We start from the raw sequence: 18,587 nt of genomic DNA, 5'->3' as shown, positions 1-18,587 counted from the left end.
TGTTCTGTGATCCAGGTTCCAGACTGCATGCAGCCCCAGAGAGGTCCTCATCACTGTCCCCTCCAACACCCCCACAGGTCATTTAGCTATCCTACAAAAATATGTGGCTAGACGCTGTGTGCAGGTGACCCTGATGCTGTCCCTCTCTGGGCTGCTCTCACCCACATTGTCATGTTCTAATCAGTCAGTGCCCCTCACCCTGAAAGCAGAAGCTTCCTTGCAGGTAGGACATCCCTGGTGTGGGGGACACACAAAAGCTTCCCTTTTATAACCCTAAGGTGGCCGTCACTCTTGCAGGACCTTGGGGCCCTGAAAATCCCTGATCAGTACCGCATGACCATCTGGAGGGGCCTGCAGGACCTGAAGCAGAGCCACGACTGCGGCCAGCAGCTGCTGCGCTCCAGCAGCAATGCAGCCACCATCTCCATTGGTGGCTCTGGTGAGCTGCAGCGGCAGCGGGTCATGGAAGCGGTGCATTTCCGTGTACGCCACACCATCACTATCCCCAACCGCGGAGGCCCAGGTGGAGTGGCAGGCCCCGACGAGTGGGCAGACTTTGGTTTTGACCTGCCTGATTGCAAGTCTCGTAAGCAACCCATCAAAGAGGAGTTCACAGAGACAGAGAGCCACTGAGGGGTGTGCCTTCTCCTTCCCCTGTGAGAAACTGCCCTTGGAAGCAGGACCCTTCAGCTGTGCCTGTGGAAACAGCAAGGGCCTTCTGCCAGATGCCATTTCTGAAGGGTGTCACTCGTGAACTGCCCTTAGGAAACTCCTGGAACTGCCCTACCTACATGTACATGAGGCAGGTTGTGGGCCAGATGCTGAGACAGGGGCTGTCCCTTTGTGGGTGGGTATGCCAGCACCCACTCTCTATGCCCCTTCTTTCTTGAGGACTCTGCCATCTCCACGACAGAGCGAGAGCCTTCTCTCACTATCCTCTGCCACAAAGTATTCCAGCGTCTTCTTGTTCCAGGCCAGCCGTGAGCAGCAGGACCACCGTGTCTTCTGCATTTATCTGCAGGTTGATTTTGAACTGTGTCTTGAAGGTGAAGTCCAGAGACATCCTCTGTAGGATGTGGGGACAGATCTGTCCCTAATGGATGCCATTCTGCTGTTTCCCTGTATCTCCTGCCCGGAACAAAGTCAGAGTCCAGTTCGCTGGGGTTAGGAGAGACTGGCAGACCAGTGGAAGCTTCTGGGATCAGCCTTCAGCCAGCACTTAAAACATGCTGGCCACAGCCCCGCTACAGACCCCTCTCAGCAGATAGACGGACAGCGTGAGAGTCTCAGACTACTGAAAATTGAATTGTCAATATTTGATAAAATGTTTCTTTCTAATTGATGGGTCAGGTTCCTTTTTTTCGCCCCTCTAACTTTCCCATCATTCCTTTCTGAGACCAACCTAGTGCATTCCTGGCTTTTCCACATGCTGTTGTCAACAAGTCTAAGAAAACCATATGTCAAGTCAGGAAGGGCCCTCACTTGTTGCTAGGATGGTTAGTTAGGAAAGAAACTCAGAGAAAGCACAGCTGTGGGAGGGCAGGTCAAAGCCAGCTGTGAGAACATCTGTTCTGCCCACCTGGAATGCTAACTCATCCTCATGGGTGGAACTGGGACAGCTTCTGAGGACCCCAGCCTTCATGATGTATCCCCAGGAGGGAGTGGGCTTGGAGAGACAGCTCCTGCATGCACTCAGCCAATGGGGCCCCTCTGTCTGCCAGAAACTTTGTGAACTTCTGCAACAAGAGCCCCATCAGTTCCTGCAGGGGTGGAGTGCCACAGAGGAGACTCTGCTGCAGTGAAGCCCGCTGGGCTGCCAAGGCCCTGTGCAGCCATTCCTCTTAGACTTGGCTTTCATTAGCATGGCCCAACGGAGGCCGTGAAGCCCATGGGATGGCGATATAGTCAGTACTGCAGGACGGGCTTCCTATCAGGGCTGCCTCCTGGAAGCCCAGGGGCAGCCATTGCCGATCTTAGCAGGCTCTGCAAACTCAGGTGGCCCCCACTCACACCACACTTTATGGGACTCTGAGGGACAGGGTTCGGGTGCACTCAGGGGGGGTGCAAGCACCAGGTTGCCAGATATCAGGGCTGATTATGTAGGCTCTTCCAAATGGACAGGTGTTGATGACTTAGCCTCTGGGGGTCCCAGTCTTCCCAGAAAAGCAGGCCTGCACCCAGATGGTCCATAGCAGCTATGGCAGCAGGCTTAGAGCTTCCTGAGTGCAGGGTGTGGTCATCCTGGCACATGCTAGCACACCTCACTTGAGGGCAAGCATACACTTCTTGTTGTTGCACAGGTGAGGGAACTGAGGCTAGAAAGACTGCATCCCTGCCCCTGGCATCAGGCCGTGGCAGAGGTGGGTGATCACTCCTGAGGCACATGCTACCTCAGGAACTACACAGGTATATCCTCACTCTTGGGTCTGAGAGAACCACTGAGATGTGCTTGCCTTCTGGGGTCTCACATGATTATGTCTCGGGCATTGCCCAGGAGTGGCCATTGTAAGCACCTCACCACATGCTCCCGGAAGGGTTGGGGGCACAGTTTAAAGGTGGCTCTCAGTAGACATGTGAGGAGGGAAGAGCCCATCTCCAGTGAGGACCCAACGCTGTGTGTCTCCTCAGACCCTGCCTCAAGTGCCAAAGCTGTCTCATGAGCCTCCAGGATCTTGCCATGTTTGGAGGAAACCGCCAAGGACCATCTTCCAGAAAATAAATGTCACAGAAGCAAGCCTTGCCACAGCTGAGCGCACATGTAGCTCTCTAGGGACTAGCCTTTTGGCTGTTGCAAAACACAGAGAACAGGAGAAAGGCAATCTTGCAGTCACCGGGTTTCCTAGGAGTGCTGAAGTGGTAGTCTGGAAGTGAGTTTGGGGGTGCCCTGGAAGACACCTGTTGAGCAAGGGCAGGTACCTCACAGGCGGAAGAATGGCATGGGACTGTGCCTCACCCTTCCAGGATCCTGCAATAATTCCTCTGTTCTGTTTCATGAGTTTCTTTCTCTAATAAATTCCTTTGCCCTTTAAGCAGACTCTATGGATTGCTAGTGATATTTCTCACATTAGCTGGACCAGCAGGCCACTCCAGCCTCAGCCTGTAACGGTCCCGGGAAGCTTAGTGCAACAGCTCTCCTGTCCCTCCTGTACTGCTTACCATGTCTGATAGCTCTGGCTCTGGCTGCTCTGAGGTCATTGCACTGAGCTTGCAGCACCAACACTGGATCCCTGTGCAAGACTCCTGCAAGGGTGAAAAGTTGCTACTGAGAACAGCATTTCAGACGGCAGACAAAAACCAAACTGTCCATTTTCAATGTAACGAAGTGCTTCTCCAAGCAGTATTGATGGATGTAGTCCAATGACACTATTAACTGTTTTGGGTAATGTCATCTTAGAAAAATGTTGTTATTTTTTTAGCTGTGTTTGGTGGGAATTTTTGTTTTTGTAATGTAATAAAAATCACATGTTCCCATGACTGGCTCTTATGACTAACCTAGCCCTCAGGCTTTCGAGGAGCATCACAGGAGAGCTCAGAACAGAGGCAAGCACAGACAGGCAGGAAGTGTGTGCCCCCACACTGGCCCAGCAGCACCCACTGAATATCTGCATCATCCCTGCAATGTGCACGTGTCCTGTGGGTTGGAAAGGGGATATCTGGGGTCATCGCACACAACCTAACTGATGTATAGTCACCTCAGCAGCCTGTGCACCTCAGCAGGACTTACATGTCTCCTGTCGGCTCCACTCACACTTTGCCACCACTCAGGCCTCTTTGTGGTTCTCAGGTTTCTTGTTTTTCAGCCTGTGGACAAGTCTTAGAAAAATAAGGCTCTAAAAATCTATTCAGCTTTAAGGGAAGCCTGAGACTTCTAAGATTTGGATGGAGTTTAGAGCAAGATAAGAAAGGCTGAGGTGATATGGAGAGGGGCCCACATTCCTCCTTACCTCCCATAACTGCCAGTACAGGAACACCACAGTCCAGAGGCTCCATGCTGGCTGCCTTGCGTAGGTGAGGCAAGATGTTACGAGGTGGCACAGGTGAAGCCAGGCGAGGCCAGGTGAGGCACAGTGCTCTGGCTGTGGCCCAGACACCACTGTGTGTCTGACACTGGTTCACTCACACTCTTTACACAACGACCTGCTTATTCCCTCCCCAGATGCCTCATCGGTCCTCAGGGTCCACTGTGGAGGGGTGAAGGAGATGAACAAACCCACCCCTTCTGGGTGAGTGTAAAGCCCTGATCTAAAAAGCCTTCTGGGACCCTGAGGCAAGGGAGCCAGCTCCCACGCCACCAGGGCTCATGACTTAGTGCGATAAACTACTATGCACTGTGAGGGCCCCAAAATTTGGGTTAAAGCCCCAAGTGCTGTGTGTGCTGTCACTCATACGCCTAAAGAAGAGACTTTACTATGATTGGGGAGAGCCGATGCTGGAGTGAATTTTAGGAGGTCTGAGGCTCATGTCATCTCAGGGGTCCAAACTAACAGCTCTTGCTGTGATTCCCTGAAGGCCTCATAGAAGGGTTTAGCTATTTGTCTGAACTAGACAGAGAATCCAAATTCAGCAAAATCTGACTGTCCCCAAGAAGGTCTGTGGTTATTGTTTTGTGCCTGGGGTCTCTGTAGTCAAAATTAGATCCTTACTGGGTGACTCATTATACAGTCTAGCTGGTCCCAAGACCTGTACCTTCTGCAAACAGACTTGAGCCTTTGAAAGAGAACCCTTTTATCTATACGAGGCCTGTTTCTGAAGAGTCAGGATGGTGTCTAAATGATGGATTCGTGGAAGGAGGCTAATTCCAGGGTAAAATTTAGAGGATGACGGGTCTCTTGCTAGGGTCTGTCCATGAAGGTCAGAGGCTAGCCTAAAAGCCCTGAGGTAAGACAATCCCCAGGGGCTGCTGAGCAACCTGGGTAGATGGGTCCTGCTATTACAAGAAAATAGGAACTGAGAGTCTGGGTGGGCAGGAATATGAAGGAAAGACTCTCTTTAGAGCTAACAGTGTGACCCAGGAGGTGTTGGCAGGCGTCTGTCCCGAGGGTTTAAGGATGGGGACATACAGGGCAAATGGAGAGCATAGCCTCATTTACAGTCCTCAGGTTCTGGACCTTTCTGTAGGATCCACCGACTGCCTCACTGTTGAAGTAGGGGTGTTTCTTGGAGTGTTACAGGGGTACAGAAGCCCACTAACCAGAAATTCACCAAGAGAGGCTACCAGCCTTTCTGTGCTTCAAGTTTTAGGATATTGGGGACTTTGGGGACATTGTTAGAGTCCTTAGGGGCAGTTGCATCTCTTAGTGAGCACCCAGGAATGGGAGTATACCAGATGTCAGAGGGAGCTTGTCTGGTGAACTAGAGGCATGTGGGGAGGGACTGTTGTTGGTTGCTTTTTCTCTTTTTACTCTTTCCTCTTTTGGGGGGCCTGCCATCCAACTCCCAAATAAATCACACATGGAGGCTTATTCTTAATTATAAATGCCCAGCCTCAGCTTGGCTTGTTTCTTGCCAACTTTTCTTAACCTAACTCATCTACCTTTTGCCTCTGGGCTCTTATTTTTTTCTAGTTCTGTATACCTTTCTTTCTTACTCCATTGCTGGCTGTGTAGCTGGGTGGTTGGCCCCTTGCATCCTCCTCCTTCTCTTGCATCTTGATCTCTCTTCTTTGTCCTCCCAGATTCTCCTCCTATTTATTCTCTCTGCCTGCCAGCCCGCCTATCCTTTCTCCTGCCTTGCTATTGGCTGTTCATCTCTTTATTAGCCCATCAGATGTTTTAGACAGGCACAGTAACAGCTTCACAGAGTTAAACAAATGCAACATAAAAGAATGCAACACATCTTTGCATCATTAAACAAATGTTCCAGAGTATAAACAAATGTAACACATCTCAAAGTAATATTCTACAACAAGGGTCCTTGGATACTAGATGGCTCCAGGCCATTTCAGGTCAGGGGACTGAAGAATTTCATAAGAGCCTCTAGACTCACAAAAGCCTTAACTGGACTTGACATTTAGATATGACGTCCTGCCAAGGAGGGGAATGGGGAAGATAGGTTGGACCAGAAAGGAATGAGTGAAAATATGTTGGGTGTAAATCAGACTGGTTGGGGCTTGCCATCAGTATCAGTGAGGAGGTCTAGGGACCAGAAGACCAAACCAGCAAGAGTCAGGGTGGAAAAATCACTCCACATCAATGAGGGTTGTAATTTCAGTCTCAGCCACATCTGATAGGCAAGGATAGGCAAGGTTCATAAACAGAGACGGCAAACACAGAAGTCCATGTAGCCTCAGGCTCACAGAGAGGGTAACCTGGGCTGCTCACACTCCAGGCACAAGGTCAGGAATCTTAGAAGGGCTTATTAATAAAATGAAACCTGAGGCCAGTTATTAGGGTGAATGCTGGAAGATCAGAGAGACAGAACAAACCACAACTACCTCACCTCGCCAGTTCCTCAGCTGATCCTGTTTCCTCAGACTGGAAGCCTCTGAGTCCTTATCCAAATGAATCTCAGCTGAACTGCTTCTCAAAAGGCTGAAAACTTAACCAGCCAAAAGCTTCTAGTTTCTGGTTCTCATGCCTTATATACCATCCTGCTTTTTGCCATCACTCCCTGGGATTAAAGGCTCACTCCCTGGGATTAAAGGCTCACTCCCTGGGATTAAAGGCGTGAGTCATCATGCTTGGCTGTATCCTTGAACACACAGAGATCCAGGTAGATCTCTGCCTCTGGAATGCTAGGATTAAAGGCGTGTGCTACCACTGCCTATCCTCTATGTTTAATATTGTGGCTGTTCTGTTCTCTGACCCCAGATAATTTTATTAGCGTGCACAATATTTCAGGGAACACAGCACCACCACACAGGAGTGTCTATTTCCATTGTTGACTGGTGACCTTGAGAGAAGGCTGGCTGTTGTGTAGGATTATCCTCTGAGGCAAACTGCCACCATCTGCAGGAGGCCAGCTAAGCCTGCTTACTAAAACTCATCCCAGCTGGGCTTGGTTGCTGTTGACCATCCCTCTTGGAGGAGGGGATGGAGAGAATCATGGGACCCTCTCCTCAGTACCCAGCTACCCTTCTCAACCAGTTACGCAATTCTGACCAAAATTGCATGGACCTTAGAGTATATAGTGGGGTACATCTCACATCCACGGGGAGCCGTCATCCCCACTAGGTGCAGACCTTCTGTCCTGGCTGCTTTGAGGTCACCTGTGCTCCTGCTCACAGCCCCTCACCCAGTGCTCTGTAAGGAAGCCTAATGTACTCTTTGGTTTCCATGGAGAACTTTACTGGACTCACACTTCGGTTTGTGGTTGGGACCTTAAGGGGTTGATGTTCATGTCTCCCCTGGGAAGAAATTTTAGCCATACTGGCTTTCCCCCAGGAGAGAGGAGAGGCATTTTCACTTCCAATTTGTCCCTACTTTGCAGTCTGGATGTGGATCTAGAAGAAGCTTGTGCCCTGTTGGCTTGGGCAATGACTGTTGAAATATTCTGGCTGACTACACCAGCTCGAAAAGATGTATCCTGAGGCTGGGTTAGTTCTCTGAGACTGGACCAGGTGGCCACTAGATGGAGTGGCAGGATTTCCTTGGTGGGCAGGGATGAGACACTGGCTGCAGCAGTAACTGAGCTTTCCACATATCTCTTTTATCCTCTAGATTGGCCTTTGTGACTCTCCAGACCTCTTCCTCGTTATCAAAGACTTTGAAAGCTGTGCCTAATAAAGGGGGAAGAAATCTGGTCTCTGGGTTAGTTTTGAAGCTTTTTTTCCATTGAGCAAATATGTAGGTGATGATGGGGCCTTTGGAGCAGATCCCAGCCCAAGTGCCAGGAGAGCTTTGCCTGCTATGAATGCCCCTCTGATGGGCTGGGGGGATCACCAAGGCTCTGGCATCAGATGGCCAAGACAAGCAGGGAAGGTGATGGTATGAGGCATGGTAAGGGCTGTGTGGCCTGCAGCTGTCCCCAGCCTATTCCAGCTCACAAGGGCTCTATGGCTCAGCTCAGGGGAGCCAGATCTGGAAGTAGGTAAAGTTGGGGCGTGGGGAGGACTATATTAAGAGAACAGATCCCTAGCCAGGGGCAAAGATCTTGTGGGTGGTTCCTTGCTGGGGGTTGGGGCTCTTGTCTGGGGGCTTGGTGTCAGGGCTGGCCCTACAGAGACAAGTTCTGGCCTGTTCGAGCACACCTGTCCCCAGGTGCCTGCCATCTCCACCTTGGAGTCCCTTCTCTGGATCCATTATCTTCCTGCTGGTGAAGCATCTCCTCCCAGGGGAATCACCTTGGTGCATTGACAGCTTTTTCTTTCCAATATATACCTTTGAAAAGTTAGCTTTGCAACAAAAATAGTCACTTTAGGAACCTGACATCCCAACCGAGTTTCATTAATGAAATTCTTGAAACAACCAAGCTGCCATTCTGTGATGAGGACACAGAGCACCTGTATAAGGTATGGTGCTGTGCTCACCTGGGACCCTGGGTCTGGGAGCTGCTGTGCCTGTGAGGCTCACACACCTGTAGTAGCTGTTCTCATTTCATGAGACCCAAGACAACAAGCAGTGCCAGCCACCAGGGACTCTTACTTCATTAGACGAGACTCCCAGTGCCACCTGTCTGCGTTTAAGCCAATTCCACACAAAGCCTCCAAATTTGGAGAAAATCTATTAACTGCTCCTTGGAATAATAAGACTAGAGTTCTGATTCATTTATTAAATTTGAATGTCTGTCCCAAGATAAAGCTCTCTGTTTAATGGCAATTGATTCGGTCTCTGTATCACCTATCACTCTACATTTCTATAACGGAACTGGAAGTCTACTTGAGTGTTTTAGTGGCCACAAGTTTGCGGTTAGGCTCAGCTTAGAAGACCAGAGTAAAAACCAGAGAAAGGACAATATGTGAGCTTTTATTAGGATTTTTAAAAAATCTACTTCCTTTACTTTGTGTGGATGAGTGTTTTGCCTGCATGTATGTGTGCTCACCATATCAGCACACCTAGTGCCCACAGGAGTCAGGAGAGCACCAGGAGAGCACTGGTGCTCATATGGATGGTTAGGAACCACCATGTGGATGCTGGGAACCAAACCACTGGGCCATCTCTTCAGCCCCGATCTGTGACTTTGAAAGTATTTATTTTAAAGCCAGGCGTGGTGGCACATGCCTTTAATCCTAGCACTTGCGAGACAGAGGCAGGTGAGTTGGAAGCCAGCCTGATCTACATAGTAAGTTCCAGGACAGCCAGAACTACATAGTGAGACCCTGTTTCAAAAAACCACAAATAATTTTGTTTCATTTTATTTGTGCGCGCATGCATGTGTGTGTGTGGGGGGGAGGGGGGCCGCAAGTGCACATGGAAGCCAGAGGAGGGTGCAAGTCCTCTGGAAGACCAGCATGTGCTTTTAATGGCTGAGCCATCTCTCCAGTCCCCAATACGTGCCTTTCGAATGGGCAGGGGTTGTTCCTGAGATGACCTCAGAAACACTCAGAGGTTGTGTTGGAAGATCCTAGGATAACCACCCGGAGAGAAGCCAGCGAGTTGAGACTGACTTCTCTAGATTTAAAGTGATAAAAGACTACATTTCCTTTTCCTTCTCTTAGAAATCATTCCTCACAAGTACACATGGTATGTCGAGCACATGCCTTGAATGCCTCCCTGTTCTTTTCTTTCTCCCCCTCACCCCTCCTAACACACAGTTTCATATCTACTTCCATGTCATAAAGACCTACCTGATTTGATGTGTCTATGTAAATGAAAGAAAACACAGTGTTTGTCTTTCTGAGACTGGTTTCATTCACTAAATTTAGTTATCTTCACCTTTATCTGTTTTCCTGAAAAACACAGTTATTCTTTATGGTTGAAAAAAATGTTCACTGTGAATTCATATCACATTTAATTCTCCATTCCTTTCTTGTTGGGAGCCCAGGTTGGTTCCATATCTCAGCCATTGTAAATAGTAATTAGCTCCATTTCTTATTAAAATCTGTCCAAAGATCAAATACAAAAGAGATTTATGCTGTGGGACGGTCTGTATGTCAAGTGTGTTGCTGATTGGTCAATAAATAAATCACTGATTGGCCAGTGGCCAGGCAGGAAGTATAGGTGGGACAAGAAGGAGAATAAAGCTGGGAAGTGGAAGGCTGAGTCAGAGAGACACTGCCAGCTGCCACGAGAGAAACAGCATGTGAAGATGCTGATAAGCCACGAGCCACGTGGCAAGGTATAGATTTATGGAAATGGATTAATTTAAACTGTAAGAACAGTTAGCAAGAAGCCTGCCACAGCCATACAGTTTGTAACCAATATAAGTCTCTGTGTTCTACTTGGTTGGGTCTGAGTGGCTGTGGGACTGGCAGGTGAGAGAGATTTGTCCTAACTGTGGGCCAGGCAGGAAAACTTTAGCTACAGATTTATTTTTGTAATTTTTTTTGGCTACAACATTTTTCGAAGCATTTGTGGATCCTTGAAATTGTCTTAGAAGGTATTATAATTATATTTCTGTTGCTGTGGTTAACACCACAGCCAAAAGCAAACTGAGAAGGAAAGGATTTATTCCAGTTTGCAGGTCATATCTATCACTAAGGGAAGGTAGAGAAGGAATTCAAGCAGGAGCCTGAAGCAGAAACCACGGAGGAACATTTCTTGCTGGTTCACAGACTCATACTTAGAGCTTCATATACACACAGGAACTCCTGTCTGTGGGTGATGCTGCCCATAGTAAGCTGGGCCCTTCTGCATCAAGACAACAGCCCCCCACAGGCCAATCTTAATTGAGGTTTTCCTTTCAGATGGCTCAAGGCTGCAACAAGTGGACAATTAGAGCCAACTAGGACAGAAGGGAGAAAACCATGAATTTCCTTCAGCCAGCAAGAAGCCCCTCTCTCTAAACAGCAGTGGGCCAGGGATTTTGTCCTCACTGTGCAAAGTGTCTCGAGACAGATCCTTTTGTGTGTAAGCCTGGTCTTGCTGTGTTGCCCAGCCAGACCCTGCTGAACTCAGCCTCGGAGATGGACAGAGACCTGCAAGTCACCAGCAGAATTCAGGCTTCTCTTTGTTCTCATTCCTCTCAGCAAGAGGGTCTCAAGGTCACCTTGTAATCTGCAATTCTGGGTATTGCTTTTGTTTTTTTGACAGGGTCACTTTATGTAGCTCAGGCTAGCCTCAGACTTGTGGTTCTCAGCTTACTGGCTTCTGGGATAACAGGCGTGTGCCATCCCACTCAGCTTAAGCATTGCTTTAAATATTGGAAAAATGAATGGCAGGAAAGATCTTACCCTAACCTAGTGAACTTGAGGAGCCCTCCAGAAATCCAAAGATTCCTTTTAAAAGTCAGAAAATGTCGGGGATGGGTCCATACGGCATTGTTCTTGGTTCTTATTGTAACTTAAAGAGAAACTTACACAATGTCCTGCAGATGAAGGAGGGTGTCCTCAAATTTCTTGAGGTGGGGACCCACTTAGGTGGCACCAACCTTGCCTTTCAGATGGCAACAAAAGAAAAAGCTATGGTATCTGCATCATACATCTGAAGAGGACCTGGGAGAAGCTTGCACTCGGGCTATCGTCACTGAGAACCCTGCTGATGGCAGTGTCCTCTCCTCCAGCAACACTGGCCAGCAAGACCTGCAAGAGTCTGCTGCCACCACTGGAGCCACTCCAAATGCTGCCGCTTCACACCTGGCACCTTCATGACCCAGATCCAAGCAGCCTTCGGAGAGCCGCAGTCTAGTGGTGACTGATCCCAGGGATGACCACCAGCCTGTCACAGAGGTGTCTCAAGTCAACTGCCCACCATCGCTCTGTTTAACACCCTCCTCTGTGCTACGTGGACATTGCCATCCTAACAACAAGGGAGCTCACTCGGTGGGTCTGATGTGGTGGCTGCTGGCCTGGGAAGTACTCTGCATGCCTAGCACTATCCTCCGTGAGCACCCATGGGAAGTTATGCCTGATCTTTACTTCTACAGAGACCAGAGGAGACTGAGAAGGAGGAGCAGGCTGCCGCTGAGAAGGCTGTGACCAGGGAGCAACTTCAGGGCGAATGGACCATGCCAGCTCTTGAGGTCACTGCTGCTTAGCCAGAGGTGGCAGACTGGTCTGAGGGTATTCAGGTGCCCTCTGTACCCACCCACAGTTCCCTACTTGTTGCGGGCACAGAGGTCCTTGTACTCACAAAGAAGCACTAAGAGAACCAGGAATGTTAATCATGCAGGAGTGTCTCTTCACTGGAGGAGAGGAAATCAAATGCCTGCATTCCATCCAGAAAGCTGAGAGTGGATTTTGTTAACGACCTGGTGACCTTCGATATCCTTGGAGGCAGACCTCACCAAATCCCCCAGAATGGTTATCCCAGGCTCTCTCTCCCTAGACTGTTATCTTTAGCTCCCAGCATCCTTAGGGAAGATGTCACATGTATTTTATAGCCCGCTGACCTCTATGATATGAGTCAACACTCGATCCTAGGCCTTTTAGCTATAGAACCCACCCTCATGGTCACATGTACTTTGTAAAGGAGTTTCTATGGAGTCATACCTTAAGATTTATTGTGTACCTGAAAGATTGTCACCTGGAAACTTTTTCCCAAATTGTACTGTGTTTTAAATATGCTGACAATGAACCACCTGGCATTAGACTCCTTGAAGTCTGAAAGGTTGACAAAGTCAATCTGAATGGGGTTTTCATTCCCATCTCTTCTCATGATTTGCTTCCCTGACCCCTCACCTACTGAAGACTGGGGTGCCCAGCCAGCCACTGAGGACTAGTTAGCAGCTAGCTCCCACAGTGCAAGCCACCAAGTTGGTTAGAGCTGCCACGGAGTGAGTGGTCCTGAGCTGCCCTGTGTAGCAGGATGCTTAAATGGTCTTATTAATAAAATCAAACCTGGAGCCAGGTATTGGGGTGAATGCTGGAAGATCAGAGAAGCAGAACAAGCCACAGCTACCTCACCTTGACAATTCCTCAGCTGATCCTGTTTCCTCAGACTAGAAGCCTCTGAGTCCTCATACAGAATGAATCTCAGCTGAACTGCTGCTCAAAAGCCTAAAAGCTTAACCAGGCTCCAGTTCCTTGTCCTTACACCTTAAATACCTTTCTGCCTCCTGCCATCACTCCCTGGGATTAAAGGCGTGAGTCACCATGCCTGGCTGTTTCCAGTGTGGCCTTGAACTCACAGAGATTCAGGTGGATCCCTGCCTCTGGAATGCTAGGATTAAAGGCATGAGTGCCACCATTTTCTAGCCTTTGTATCTAGTGGCTGTTCTGTTCTCTGACCCCAGATAAGTTTATTAGGGTGCACAATATTTTGGGGAACACAATACCTCCACAGCTGTGACACCTGGGCAAAGAGAGAAAATGTGGAAGGAGAACAGAGTTCCTAAAAGCTGGGGGAAAAGCCAAACAGACTGGACTGTGAGGGAAGTGTGCCTGGATGCTCAGATGGAAATGACTGAAAGCCAGAAGGTGTGTGGCTTGTGCCCAGGCTACAAGAAACGCTGAGTGGCTGGCAAGATGGCTTCATGGTTAACACCAGCTACTGAGTCTGATGATCTAAGTTCAAAACCCACAGTGGAAAAAGAGAACCAACTCCCCAAGGCTGACCTCTGACCTCCACACATGAGCTGTGGTGCACTTGTGTGTGTGCGCACACACACATACAATGATAATAAATACAAATTCTAGCCAAGCATGGTGGTTCACACCTTTAATCCCATCACTCAGGAGGCAAAGACAGGTAGATCTCTGTGAGTTCGAGGCCAGCCTGGTCTACATAGAGAGTTCCAGGACAGCCAGAGCTATACAGAGAAACACAAGACAAAACAAAATTTATAAACAAAATTTTTAAAATAAAAAAATAAAGAAATGCTAAATGAAACCTTCCAAGCTGAAAGGTTTTTGCAAAACCACAAAAAAATTATTTTCACATTTTGATTTTTGAGAAGTTTACATGACCTTTGAAAGCAAAATGTGTAACTTTGGTTTTTGATGTACATAATATAGATAGACATAATAGTGAGATGGCTGGGTGTGGTGCCGTGCCCCTGCATTTCTGCTACTCAGGGAGGATGAGGCAGAAGAATCTCTGGTTTGAACTCAGCTTGGGCTACATAGAGATCCTGTTTCAAAGAAAAAAAAATGAGAGGGAAATGAAGGACCCATTTGGTTGCAAGTACACTCTTAACTACGTTGTAGGACAGGAAACGTCAACGACACATGCTGTCGGCAGCGGTTAAAGCACAAGCAAAGGTGTGTGCGCGGACTCGGGGGCTGAGTGGGATGCAACTCTCTAAGATGCTCAGTGAAACCAAGAAGAAGAAGTGGGGCCAGAGGAGAAAAAAAGTACTAAAATAGTCAACCCAGATCAGCCTCATGGGTAACATCAAATATCCACTGGTGGGATCTACGGGGGGGGGGGGGGGGGGGGGGAGGGAACCGTTAGCGCAGACAGTAAGGTCAGTAAGGTCAAAGGTCAGACCCAGCCTCCGGCTACTCATGAGAAAGGCACTTTGATCTATCTATTTATTTATTTATGGATTTTCAAGACAGGGTTCTCTGTGTAGCCCTGACTGTCCTGGAACTCTGTGTAGACCAGGCTGGCCTCAAACTCAGAGATCTGCCTGCCTCTGCCTCCCAGAGTGCTGGGATTAAAGGCGTGTGTCACCACTGACTGACTTTGTTTTATTTTTAAAAAGATTTATTTATTTATTTATTTATTATTTTTTTGGTTTTTCGAGACAGGGTTTCTCTGTGTAGCTTTGCGCCTTTCCTGGAACTCACTCTGTAGTCCAGGCTGGCCTCGAACTCACAGAGATCCTCATGGCTCTGCCTCCCGAGTGCTGGGATTAAAGGCGTGTGCCTCCAATGCCTGGCCAAAAAGATTTATTTTTATTTTATGTTCATGCCTGTTTTGCCTAGAGGTATGTATGTGCACCACATGTGTGCAGTGCTCATAGAGGTCAGAAGAAGACACTAGATCCCCTGGGACTGTAGTTATGGGTGGTTGTGAATCATCATGTGGTTGCTGAACCTAGGTTCTCTGCAAGATCAAAAAGTGCTTTTCATCACTGAAGCAGGGTTTCTGCCCTGTGATGTGCACTTTAAACATAAAGGGACAAGTTATGAATGAGTGGACGGGCAGACTAACTGCAAACATGCCCAACGAGATAGACTTCAAGGCCCAAGATGTAAAACAGACATCAATGAATGAAGTGGATTTTTTGTTGTTGAGGGGTGTGTGTGCGTGTGTGTGTGTGTGTGTGTGTGTGTGTGTGTGTGTGTGTGTGTGTGTGTGTACATGTGTGTGGAGAACTTGCCAAGTAGGCTGCCTGGCTTTTGAGCTCCAGGGGTCCACCTGTCTCCACCTGGGACTATGATGTGTGCCTTCATGCCTGACTTTTTCAAAAGGTGGGTTCTGGGAGTCAAACCCAGGACCTTGTGCTTGTAAGACAAGCCTGTAACTCACTGAACTATCTCCACAGCCCTCTGCTTTTTTTTTTTTTTTTGAGCCAGGGTCTCACTCTGTAGCCATGCCTGGCCCAGAATTCACTGTGTAGGCCAGGGTAGCTTCAAACTTGAGGCAATCCTCCAGCCTCAGTCTTCTAAGTGCTGGGATTATCAGTTCTGTTCTTCTAGAGAACCCTAATATACATCCTATAAGAAGGAACCTTCATGTACATGCTGTGAATGTGTTCTGAGTTAACCCTTCAACCCAGGTGGTGTCTGGGGAAGTCAAAGAGTCAATACTGTCAGATATCCAGAGGGTGGTGACAAGGGAGACATGTCACAAAGTCCAGCAGTGAGGCAGCCATCTGACCCAAGGGACAAGCTTGAGCTCCAGTGACCAGCTGTCCTTGTTTTTCTTTCTATAAAACAGCCAGTTGGAGACAGAGGGGGCAAGGTAGCTTTTGGGGGTGTCAGCCTGCTGTTTTCTCAGATTGCCAGCCATCTGAACAGCACGGACATTCAATTCTTGCCTCTGCTCATTGACAGCTGTGGTGCCAGGCAGCCTGAGCTCCTGTGTCCCAGTCTCAGAGGCACTGACAGTGATGGCAATCACTTCCAAAAGGTCCTTACTGACAAAGTCTGCACCTGACCCCTGGGAAGGCGGTGGGTGGGACTGGAGGCTGACTCCAGCCTGGGCTTGGAGCCCAAACACCAGGATTGATAGTAAACAAGGAGGAAATGGGGAAGAAACTGATGATCAGGATTGGATTTCCTTCAATTTGTGTGATGATTCAGAGTGACACTGTAAGGTATTCCTCATGACACAACATAATTAACTACAGGTCACATCTGACAAGGGCTCAGGGTGCAGAAAACATACCACCTATCTGTTAAGAGAGGAGGGCATAGAAAACGTATCTGAGAAGGGCTCAGTGTCAGAAAGCATACATGACAAGGGATCTTGCCCCAAATACATCATGTCTGATAAGGGATCAGTATGCAGAATACGTAATCTCTGATAAGGGATTAGCATCTAGAATATATAATATTTCCTGAAACCAATCCCCCAGTTTAAAAAAAAATCAGTAAATAACTTAAATGGCATTTAAAAAAAAGTCGTAGAAATGGCCAGTGAGTACATGGTTATGTCTAACACGACTCATTGTTGGAACCACAGATCCTAAGCATGGTGAGGCTTACCTGCACACCCACGGTGTGGTGAAGGCCAGTGGGGACAGCTGTGCCATGAGGTGAAGGAAGTGCCACTGCCGGTTCATAGCCAAGACGCTTCTGAAGAGCCGTTTTACATTATGTGTGCTTTTAGCACAGCAACAACCAACAATAAGAATAAGCCCTTCTCTGGAAGAGGTTGCCCCTGCCACCTCAACTCCCATTTTTTGAGTTGTATGTGCACTATTAAGAAATGCCTTTAAACTGTGGATTTGTACCAAGATATTGACATTTTAATTACAATCACCAAGGTAGTGTCAGATTTCAAACAGTGTGAAAAGCTGATGAAGAAACTCTTTAAAAAGAGTGCACACACACACACTAGGTGGCACATGACTTCATCCCAGTCCTTAGAAGGCAGAAGGATCATTGTGAGTGCCAGACCAGCCTGTGCTATATAGCAAGTTCTGGACTAGTCCGGGCTAGAGTGAGACTCCTTGAAATTCATATTAAGTGAAACAAACCAGACTCATTACATAAGTCTAATGAAACAAGACTCATTATGTGTGTGTATGTGGGGTGTGTGTGTGTGTGTGTGTGTGTGTGTGTGTGGGTGTGGGTGTGTGTACACATACAATTTATATGAATGGCTTACAGGCAGTGGTCCAGGTAGTTCAACAATGACTGTTTTCCAGCAGAAAGGCCAAGGATCCAGTAGATGTTCAGTCCATGAGGCTGGGTGTCTCAGCAGTCCCAGTCTGGTGGAGTCCTAGAGAGCTGTTGGTCTCAGTCAGTGTTGGGAACCCACAGAAGAAGTGAATTCTAACCCAGCAAAGGGATATCTTAGCAACAGGATGTATAGACCAGCAGAGGGATGCCTTAGCAACAGGATGCATAGACTTGCCAGTGAGAGCAAGGGCAAGCAAGCAGAAAGTAAAACTTGCTTCTTTCATGTCCTTTCATGTGGGATGTGGGTTGCCATCAGAAGGAGTGGCCCAGATTTAGGATGGGTCTTCCCACCTCTGAGTATCCAATACAGAAAACCCCTAACAGGCAAGCCCTGTTGCTTGGGGTTTAGCTGATTCTGATTGTAGTCAAGCCCAGGTAGTCCAGATTGGCCACTGCTCTCAGAAAGCCAAATAGCTCATGTTTTCTCTCATGTGTGAATAGTGGACTTTATGTATAGATCCATAAAGTCATTTATATGTACACATGGAAAGAAAGAAGAGAGACTGTCTATGTAAAGGAGAGGGCTTGCCAGAGGGAGATGAGGAAAGCAAGGCACGAGGCTGAAAACTGTTAGAAATAAAATCTGGGGACTGGAGGAATGGTTCAGAGGTTAAACATACTAATTACTCTTGCAGAGGACCCAGGTTCGATTCCCAGCACCCACATGGCAGCTCATAACCACCTGTAACTCCAGCTCCAGGGGATGTGACACTCACTTCTGACCTCCATGGGTATCAGGCATGATGTATATGCACAAACATATATGTAGGCAAAACACTCATACACATTTTTAAAAATTAAAGAAGAAAAATCTGACAGTTCATTTTCAAAGGTGCCTTAAATCAGCTTCGGTCCAGCGACAAATGATCAAAACCACCAGACTCCCTGCCGCTAATTCCTGCTGGTCTAGCTACTGCCTCCCAAACTGCTAAGCTACATCTGCCAGACTAGAAGTTTAGAGTAGAGCATTACTCACAGCCAAGCTTTCTTGCCCGTCTGGTTACATTTGACCACAAACAGGCTGTAAGATGTAGACATGAACATGTGCACAGGTTTGGTTGAGGAAAAGACAAGTGGCAGAGAATGACCTGGGCTAAGTGGAGGTCAGGCCTCCCTTTCATGACACCTCCTAGGCAGTCTGCCAGTGGCTGTCACAAACTCACTGCAGTGGATGCTGAAGGCAAGCTTTGTATGATCTACGAGAAGTTCGTGGCCACAGAAGTAGCTGTGGGTGCTTTAGGTGAAGAGTGGAAGG

The 18,587-nt window shown here is 48.0% G+C and overlaps 1 protein-coding gene and 1 pseudogene across 4 annotated transcripts in view; both read left to right on the top strand.

Moving 5' to 3' along the window:
- Positions 1–1,338, top strand: part of Tp73 (tumor protein p73) — a 45,597-nt gene extending 44,259 nt beyond the window's left edge. For all 4 annotated transcript variants that reach the window (XM_059256302.1, XM_059256299.1, XM_059256301.1 and 1 more), the window contains one exon: positions 298–1,338. In XM_059256302.1, the coding sequence (XP_059112285.1) occupies positions 298–633 (336 nt within the window). In that variant the 3' untranslated portion in view covers positions 634–1,338. The remainder of the gene's footprint in view (positions 1–297) is intronic.
- Positions 1,339–11,340: 10,002 nt separating this feature from the next.
- Positions 11,341–12,756, top strand: LOC131904949 (small ribosomal subunit protein uS2-like; annotated as a pseudogene).
- Positions 12,757–18,587: the final 5,831 nt, after the last annotated feature.

The sequence above is a fragment of the Peromyscus eremicus genome, chromosome 2 (genome assembly GCF_949786415.1).
Source record: "Peromyscus eremicus chromosome 2, PerEre_H2_v1, whole genome shotgun sequence".
In the NCBI taxonomy this organism is placed as follows: Eukaryota; Metazoa; Chordata; class Mammalia; order Rodentia; family Cricetidae; genus Peromyscus; species Peromyscus eremicus.
This window is presented reverse-complemented; position numbering and strand designations above follow the sequence as displayed.